The sequence below is a fragment of the Rhinolophus sinicus genome, chromosome 14, assembly GCF_057876585.1.
Source record: "Rhinolophus sinicus isolate RSI-liver-muscle chromosome 14, RSI-T2T, whole genome shotgun sequence".
Lineage (NCBI taxonomy): Eukaryota > Metazoa > Chordata > Mammalia > Chiroptera > Rhinolophidae > Rhinolophus > Rhinolophus sinicus.
This window is the reverse complement of record NC_142514.1, coordinates 140,870,080-140,879,478: the sequence shown is the minus strand read 5'-3', so window position 1 is coordinate 140,879,478 and position 9,399 is coordinate 140,870,080. Positions and strand designations below refer to the sequence as shown.

Here is a 9,399-nt window from a genome sequence, read left to right as displayed (position 1 = left end):
CCTCATGCCTTGGCTCCTGGCAGCCACCAGGAGTCATCAGTTACCTAGTGTCTGCAGAGGCCATTCTCCCACCTCCTGGGATCCACGGCTGGAAAATGTTTCCTTCCAGTAGCCACCATTACCCAGTGCTTATGTGTTAGGCCCAGTGTTCTGCTTTTCCTGCAGTGTTTGTTCCTCCCAGCCACCTTGGGAGATAGGTCTCTCTTTCATGGTCAAGAAAATTGAGGCTCAGAGAGGTTAAGTGATGTGAGGCCACACGCCTGGCACAGCTAGATTTTGACTATTACACTTTTAAAAAGCAAAATGTCAGAGAATCTGGGCTCCCAGTTAGGCAGGGCTGCAGGGCGTGTCCCGTGCCCCAGTGGTGTGCCCTTGCCAAGGGGTGACTCTAGCTTTATGTCTGTGGACGAAAAACATCCAGCCTAAGAGAAAACTTAATAAGAGTTTATTTGAGCCAAACTGACGACAGTTGCTGGGAAGCAAAATCTCAACGGACTGAGAAGATGCTCTGTGAGATGGCAGTTTGTAGCTTATTTTATACATAGAATCAAAGGAGGAGGGTTACATGAAATCCATTGGTGATGGATTAAGGGGGTGGGAGAAGGCAAAGCGGGGAAATCTCTGGGATTGGATAAAATTGGAGAGACAGGTGTTTCTTTCGCATAGGTGGGTACAGGATAGTTAATAGTTCACATAGAGATGTTAATCAAGGGACAGTAATAATAATGAGGGATTCTGTATTTTCCTGCTCTGGTCCGGAAAAAGGGATTACTGACATTCCAAGGATGTCATCTTAGGTGCAAAAAGACAACAGACAGGCCCACTTCAGGTGAAGACTGACTTTATGAAGGAAGCTAAAGATGTGACTTCCCGCCATGGCCCGCTTAGTTACGAAATTTTTATGCTCACACCGTCTTATGTGGTTATTTTCAGTCTCCTGCGCTTGTCAGGTTTAATATGTGGCCCCTTTCCCGTCCACATGTCTAACCTAAATTCCTCTCTGCATCTTTTCTATTCTGGGCCCTGGGCCTGAACTTGGAGTCCCTTGAAGTGAGAAACATGCAGAGCGACAGGAGTGAGTTGAACAGGAGGCTGTTACCAGCTACACCATTTGGGGCAAGTACCTCAGGGTTGCAGTGAAGACTGCTTCAATAACCCAGAAAAGGTGCTCGCGAAACGCTCTGACTCGACTCCTGGGACAGCAGTGCTTCCCGTAAGCCTCCCCTTCATGGGGCGAATCTGACAGCACATTTTGGGGTGCAGTTACCACATCTCAGGGAGTACACACATCTTAACTTGGAAGGAATGCTTCCTGGACGAGCCAGAGGCAGGCCAAGGTGTTCTGGAAAATGAAGTGGGCCTGGAGGAAGAGGGGCTGGCAAAGGCTGAGTGCAAGTGCTCAGAGGGCACGCAGCTGGGAAGGCTGCACCTCTAGTCTTTGCAGTCCCTGCTGGGGGTGGTGGGGGGGGTAGAGCCCTGGAGCTGAGCACCTTTCCAGGTGTTCAGTACTCAGGCGCTGCCTCCCAGAGAGGGGACAGGGCCTCGCACATGCTCACACAGCAGAGCTGGCATAAGAACCCAGGCCTCTGGTTTCCCCTTTTCTGAAAACTGGATTCAGGTTCTGCAGAGACGGGCTGGCCTGTTTTCTAGGTTCTGCTCCTACTTGTCTTCCTGAGACATTGGGCAAGTCAGTGTCTTCCAGGGCAAGGAGTTTCTTTATGAGTCTTCCTGCCCCGTGGCTCTGGGCCTCACCAAAGGTGAGCCAGCTGCTTCCTGAAGCTGTTCTGCGGGTGTGAGTACCACCTCCTCTGCCTGCCCTGCCTGAGACCTGAGAAGGAGATGACAGAAGCCCTGTTCTGGGCTCCTACTGCCCCTTGGTCATCTCTCTGTCCTGGGAAGACACAGCTTGGCTCGAGTCTGGTGTTCCTGAGTCTCTTACCAGATGTGAGCCCCTGGTAACAGGGATGAGGTCTGAGTCATTTGCATGACTAGTGCCCAGAACATGGCCTGGGGCAGTAAGTTTTCCGACATGACAAACAGCCATTGGATAGTGGTGGTTGTGGCCCCTAAAATGGTCTCTGGAGGAATCCTGGTGGCACCAGGTGTGGACCTACCTGAGATTCAGACCCTGTCTGGGTGCAGGCTGTTTTCTTTCTCTGGACGCACATCTACTAGTCAAAATTATTTTCAGCTTACCTGTACGTTATCTTATTTGATCCTCCTGGATCTTAGGAAGTTTGTATTGCCTTTTTATTCCCACTTTACAGATGAGGAAAGCGAGGCCCAGAAAGGTGAAGGGACAAGTCTAAGGTCATAACTCATTGAGGTGGCCGAGGGACTTGAATACAGGATGTTTGACCTGGCTCTTTCCTGCCTGCCCCTCACAGGAGCAAATGGGTAACAAGAAGAAGGATGCTTAGGGGGCGGCCGGATGGCTCAGTTGGTTAGAGCATGAGCTGTGAACAACAGGGCTGCCAGTTGAATTCCCACATGGGATGGTGGGCTGTGCCCCCTGCAACTAAAGATTGAAAACGGGTTTGGGGCTGAGCTACACCCTCCACAACGATTGAAGGACAGCAACTTGACTTAGAGCTGAAGGGCCCTGGAGAAACACACTGTTGCCCCTAACATTCCCCCATAAAAAATTAAAACAACAAAAAAAAGGATGCTTAGGTGTTTAGCACACAGTGTGGAAGGGATGTGGGTTCATTTCTGTTGTTTCAGGATAATATTCCAGTAAAATATTCCCAGAGTAAAGCTCTCTGAAACAAACACGGCAGAAGTACATTTGTTTTTTGGCCAGTGGGACCAGGAAAATGGTTCAGAACAGGATGCTCTTGGGTATTCACAGATTCATGGCAGATCAAGCAGTAACAGCAAACACAGGGTCTAGGAGGAAATACACTGGTTGTGTCAATTGTAGGATTTTGAGACAAATGACAGTTCTCCCCCTTCTCAACTAAAATTTGTTATTTGGTTGTATTTTTGTCATAAAAAAAAACTTCATAATGAGCAAAATAAATGCAAAGATTCAGAGCAGTCAGATTTTGTCCTAAGGCCAGAGAGGGTTAGGCAGTAAATTGGCCCCACAACCAAAAGCTGCGGCTGAGTTCCGTGGGCAGCGAAGGAACAGTGCAGCCTGGAATGTGGTCACAACCTGGAGGACGAGGTTTGCTTTGTCTCAGGGACAGTCCAGTGGCTTGGATTTTGTTGCCAATTTCTGGGTATCATGAGAAGTCTGTGTTAGTAAGTCTGTTCTCAAGTATTGCAACCTTTTTGTGTGATGTCCTCACACTGCATCTAGAAAGTGAACTTATCTAGAACAAGAGTTGAAGAGCCCCTGGAAATGATCTTTTTCTACTTCTTTTAAAGCTGGGGATGTGGCAGTTTGGAGGGAAAGGTTGTCCGTTGAGCGGTGGCAGGGCTAAGACCAGATGACATCTTCTCACTTGTTTCAGATGTGGGCTGGGAGGGAGGGTCAGGAAAGGGATCCAGGTTATGTGCTGTGAGTCTGACTGGGTTACGTGACAGCTACTAGTTCCTGTGATGAAGGAAGCCAAGATGTAGCTATGACATTAGGGTGGGGCAATTAGCTTACCTCTGTCCCCTGGTCACAGACTAGGCCTCTGATGCCAACAGCAGTCTCAAATGTGAGCAGCTTTCATTAGCAGAGTAAGGCAGAAGATGGAAATACTTAATGTGCACTGACAGTACTTCCCCTATTTACGCTAAAGCACATTCACACACACTCCTTCTCTTGGGCCCCATGACAACCCTTTGTTACTGTGAGGCTGGAAGGATCCCAGTTCTGAAGAAGGATGCCGAACGTGGAAGCTGATGGTGAGGAACATTTGTGATGATCACACTGTGCTGCTTGCTTTTTGCATCCTTCTCTGCTGCGTTACTCTCAGGTGTCCACTGAGGATGCTGAGGCCAGTTCCCGCAGCTGTCAGGTGGGAGCCAGGATGTCACTCAGACCTGCAGACTCCAGAGTCTGTCTCCTATGCTGCTGATGGAAGTATCAATGGATATAATCACTTTGGAGGCCAATTTGGCAAAATCTAAAACAATACACACATAGCTTTGTGACTCTCAAATTACATATTTAGAAGTTTACCCAGTATTTGTACTGGGGACAAATTTATGAAGAATTATGTACAAAGATGTTAATTTCAACTTTCTAATAGCAAATGGGGGGATACAACCTAAACATTCATCACCACAGGAATGTTTAAAAGGGCAATGTATAGACATACGAGTTTTACACCCTGAAAACGTCTGCAAGAATACATATCGTACATGCGCAACACTGGAAGAGAAGAGCTGTGGGGCCTCTCCTCAAACATGCTGAACTCTGGGTCCTCCGTGTGGCCAGCTGGCGGTCAAAGGGACTCGGCCTTTAACCAGGATTCTCTATTCACTCCTGGGACCAGTAAAATCTTTGCTTGATTCATTACTCCTCAGGGTGGAGGCCTAGGAAAAGGCAGTCGTCCAGAATGCCCACTTCTTAGAAGCCAGCAGTTATATCCTCTAAAGGGACTTTGTGACCTTCCTCTCACCTCTCCAGCTTCAGAATCAGAATTCCCTGCTCAGCTCCCTCAGTATGCTGTCCTCTCCTCCCTTCCAGCACATGACACAATATTGTCCTTGTGTGTGCTTGTCCCCTCTGCACCCAGAAAGAACCCTGAAAGCAAAGCCACAACTTACTACTCTCCCTAGTAGTCAGGATATTATTATACCTGGCAGGTGGGTGGCATCAGGGACTGTTTGTCCCATGGATGGATGAATTCACGTCCCTCTCTCTGTATCTGTTGTATGGTTTAAAGGAGGGCCCAGGAGTGCCTTTATAGGAAGCACTGTCTATTTGGAAAAGCCTACTTACCCACATCTTTTTGTAAGTAAACTTAGAAAACTTAATTCCATTTTTTTATTATTCAACATTTTATACATAATAAATACAAACTTTTTACAGCCACTGTAAAGAAAGCATGTCTGCACAGAGGCTCCCTCCGAGCCCGACCCTGTGCGCTGTGATGCTGGGTTACATGTCCTGGAGGGAGGGGTTCTTTTTAAAAAGGAGGCATATTTTTACAACTTTGTTTTTTAAAATAAAATTAGCAGCTCTTCCAAAAAATATTTTAAAATATAACAAAAAATTTCAAATAACCCTCTGAGAATGTGGAAAATCGAAATTCAAGGACAATTTGGCTAGCTAAAGAAAATACAAGACTGGGTGGCAAGAACTGCCTGATTTTATGCACTTTGAAGATTTTTAAAGTGCTTTGAAGGTGTTTAACATGGTGGCAAACTTTAAAATCTTATAAAAACCCACCCTTTTAACTTCTTTTTTTAAACTTAAGAATAAGTTTGATAACACAAAAAGACCTCAAATAGATCAACAGGTTAAGAAATGCAAAAAAAACAAAACAAAAACAAAAAACCCCCCAAACCCAAAACCCCCAAATCACAGAGAAGATTCATCAATGGGTATTCTCACTGAAGTGATCAAATGACTAACTGAAAATTTCTTCAGCTATGACCTTACTTTTGGTCAAAAATCCGATGGGACATTTGGCGAGTATTTCAAGTTTTTAGAGTCTTAGGAGGGATGGAGTTTTCAAAGCATAATACAACTTTTAGATTAAATTCTGCAAATTTGATTTTTTAAAAACATAGGCAACTGGCCAATATCCCTCAGTCCCCAGGTAACACACTCCTATCTTGCATAGGAGGTGGAGAGCCGACCGAGGCCTCCCCTGGGACACCTGCTGCTGTGGGCTTGCTCGCCCGTGGACAAAGCTACCCCTGGCTCTCCCTGTGATGCGGAGAATTTGTCTTTTCCTCATAAGTTTGCACTTGTGCAGAGAGCGCAATCCTTTAGACCTTTTTCACAGAAAGCTGGTTTCCTCCATGAGCCACAGGTTCTTCCTCCCAAGGAAATGTCATGTCAGTGGGACCTGGGAAGCTGCATTTTCCACCAGGAGTGGCCACTGATCTGGACCAGACACAATGGTTGTCTGGGCCAGTGCACCGGCTTGGGAGTAAAAAAATACTAGGGGCTCCCCAGTAGAGAAGCTTAACAAGGCAAGTATGTGTCCCCCAATTTATCTAGACATTCAGAGTCTAAGGATACTGGTCAGAAGAGTATATGCTGTAAAAATCAAGATGAAAAATACCCAAGTATAAAAAGAACATTAAATCAGCTCATTTCAGATCTGGAAGCTACATTTCTGCTTTAGCCACAGCCTCCTTTCTATTAGTCTATGTGATGGACAAGATTTGGCTACTAGTTCAGCCCCTCCATATTAGCTCCACTAATACTAAATGAATGGCATAAATATTAATACAAAGGACACTGTTATTGTTTTAAATCTGTTAGTTGTGGAAGAGATGTGCATTAATGCAATTGGCGCTACACTCTGGGCAGTCCACATGTTTCCAACAAGGTTCCACTTTCTCAGTCTGGGGACTAACTGTAGGGAGGAGCCAGCCTCTCCTGAAATCCCTCCTTCTGCTTCCTTATGGAGCCAACATGATTTGATTAAACTCAATCAGACGAGCAAAAGCCACTTGAAGAAAGATGAGCATCTCTGCCCCATCCTGTGGCCACAGTAATATACTGTACGAGCGCACATGGTCAGGATCTCTGTGACTGTGGCCTGAACAAGGCCTGGTCTTGAGTCGCATATAAAAACGGACCACTGGAGGCATGAGCGCTGTCCCCCTCTCTGCTTTGAGGGCCCATGACGATTTGTGCTATGGTAGGAGAGATGACATAGAAAATTACAACAAAAAAAGGCACAAAATATTCAAAACATGGAGGAGTCCACCAGGCCACTCAGTCACATATAATCTTCCTGGTTTTTGCTCTGTTGAAGAGTCATCATCATGCAAAGGTGCCTAAAAAACAAGCCTGGCCAAACTCCAAGCCTGGCCTTGATTGTAGCAGTAACAGCAGATGGGCAAACCCATCATCACACCAGTGTGATTTCCACATCCTCAATCTTCTCTGCTGGCCTTCGGTGGTTCTGTGTAGGTGGAGGGGGAGCTGCCCGGACCTGAGTGGGAAACAATTACATGAATTATTAGTCAGCTTCCTGATTCAGTGCCTAAAGCATCCAAACCCCAACCAGTCATTTATTGAAGGACATGGGCACCCCAGGGACCTCAGAAATGCTCTGTGCATGTGTTTTCAACCTTCTTTTCACTCTTTCCCATACGGGGAAGGAGTTACTGTTCCGGATGAAATGTGAAACCCAATAATCAGGTTCTTGCCTAGGCTTTCAGCCTCAGAGGCATAAGAGTCACTGTGGCCCTACAAGCCTCGTCCATCGCAGAGGCCTGGAGTTGGAGGCAAGAGAGAGCAATGCTTGGAGAACTGAAAACCTTTGCAGCATGTCTTGAAAGGAGAGTTGCAAGAGAGAAGACTAGAGAGGTAGGCTGGGGTTAAGTTGTGAAATCAGCTTTATTCTGGAGGCAAAGAGGAGTCTTTGGTGGATTTTAAAAAGCAGTATCAGATGTGTGAAAAAATGACTCAGGTAATGGTTTGGAGAAAAGAGCGGAGGTGGGCAAAGGTATCGGTGAGAAGACAAGTTAGGAGACTTCTGCAGTCATCTGAGTAAGAGGTGCCGTCAGCCTGAACTGGTGCAGGCTGTGTGGTGTAGAGAAGTGGAAAGATTGACAGCTGTCTCTGAGGGAAGCTTGGCAGGATTTGGTGATGACTGTTTGTGGGAGGCCAGAGCACTGGTAGGGAGCAGAATTAACTCATTTCTGCTCAGTTCTGGGGGTTTGGTTCATATATGCTGAGATGTCCACAAGTCTGAAGCTCAGGGCAAAGATCGGATTGGCAGCTATAAATCTGGGAGTTGTCAGTAAATAAACAGTTATCAAAGCTGTGGCAGCAGATGAGATTACACAAGGAGAGTGAGTTTAATGACTTCAGAGAAACAGTCTATGGACAAAATCCTAAGAAGCATCAGCAGAGATGGACAGAGGCCGAGAAGCCTGCAAGTTCAATGAAAAGGAAGAGCCAGAGAGGTAGAAGTAAGCCAGGAAAGGGTGGTGCGACACAGTGGCCCATTTGTCTCCACTGCCGCCCTCCCACCCGTCCATGTTACCGGTCCCTCCTGCTTGGACCATGGCTCCAGCCTCCTAATGGCTCCCATGTCCATTCTGCCAGTTTCCATTCATTCCCCACTTAGCCGCCATAGTACTGTTTTAAAAATGCAAAACTGGAAAAATGCAGTCCTATCTCTGTCCTGCTTACGACCTTACAACGGCCTCCCATCACATTGAGGACAAGGAACCAAGACCCTTAACAAAGCACTCAATACACATCTGCTGAATGAACAAAGCCAAAGGAAGCTCGTAGTTCAAGGAATGGTGTCAAATGCTGACAAGGGGGTCCAGGAAACTAAAACTGCAGAGTATGTACTGGATTAGCACGTGAAAGTTACGACTCTGGAAGAGTTGGTGGGTGGCGGCAATGGCAGGCGGTGGAGTGAGAAGTGGGGTGATTACTTATAAGAGCTTTTTCTCCTTGACACCGCTCTCAAACCTCAAAAGGGCATGGAGTATATCTTATTTCATCTCAGTGTCCCTCAAAGAGGCAAATATAGACCCCAAAAATAGGTTCTCAATAAATGCTTGCTGAAAAAAGTGCTTCTGTTTCATAATTCGACACGTTAATGCTCATAGAGCTGGTTGTAATTCAAATACACTTTCATAGCTATCATCTTGCATCTCAGCATGACTCAGAAAGAAGTGCCAGTATAGACTGGATCTTCCCAGATGTGTTGATTTTTATAGCCTTTCTTTCCAAGAGCTCTTTTTATCTTCCCAAACCCCTCTCACCCTTGCGTGGTGGAGTTAGTAACACACAGGAAACACTAATTTCTAACTTTCCCCTTGGAAGAACTGTGCATTCTATCACGCTGTTAGATCAGAGACTTACAGGTCGCAGTTTGCCATAGGAGGTGGTGTCAGGAGTATGCCTTGGTGCCTGTGAGAATCCTGGCGACTCGGCATGGAGGCTATTTTCTAAGGGAGAGAACCAAAGAAGCTCATTTTATTTGTGTTGTTGAGCAATACAAACTCTGCTGCAGATCTGTTTGCCTTTCAGGTGAACAAGTAGATTTCTGAATGAAAATGCATGTTGACCCAAGTCCAGGAGAGTGCTTACCATTTGCTGAAGGAGAGCGGGGGAAGTACTGGGAGCTCCTCTTATCGGGGCTGGGGTACGGGCTGTTAGGAGGCTGGTCGTACAGCGGCAGTGGAGGCAGGGAGCCAGGTGGCTTGGGGGAAGGAGAGATCTGCCGCCAAGGGAACAGAGGTTACAACGTGCTCACCTCAGGAAGGAGAAACTAGCTGGCTTCCCCGACTACTCCAGACAAGTGACTT

At 46.5% G+C, this 9,399-nt stretch overlaps 1 protein-coding gene across 3 annotated transcripts in view; it reads right to left on the bottom strand.

The window, feature by feature from the left end:
* Positions 1-4,913: 4,913 nt before the first annotated feature.
* Positions 4,914-9,399, bottom strand: part of FCHSD2 (FCH and double SH3 domains 2) — a 212,517-nt gene continuing 208,031 nt past the window's right edge. For all 3 annotated transcript variants that reach the window (XM_019744393.3, XM_019744394.3, XM_074335812.2), the window contains 3 exons: positions 9,182-9,311; positions 8,954-9,039; positions 4,914-7,058 (listed from right to left, as the gene is read on the bottom strand). In XM_019744393.3, the coding sequence (XP_019599952.2) occupies positions 6,975-7,058; positions 8,954-9,039; positions 9,182-9,311 (300 nt within the window). In that variant the 3' untranslated portion in view covers positions 4,914-6,974. The remainder of the gene's footprint in view (positions 7,059-8,953; positions 9,040-9,181; positions 9,312-9,399) is intronic.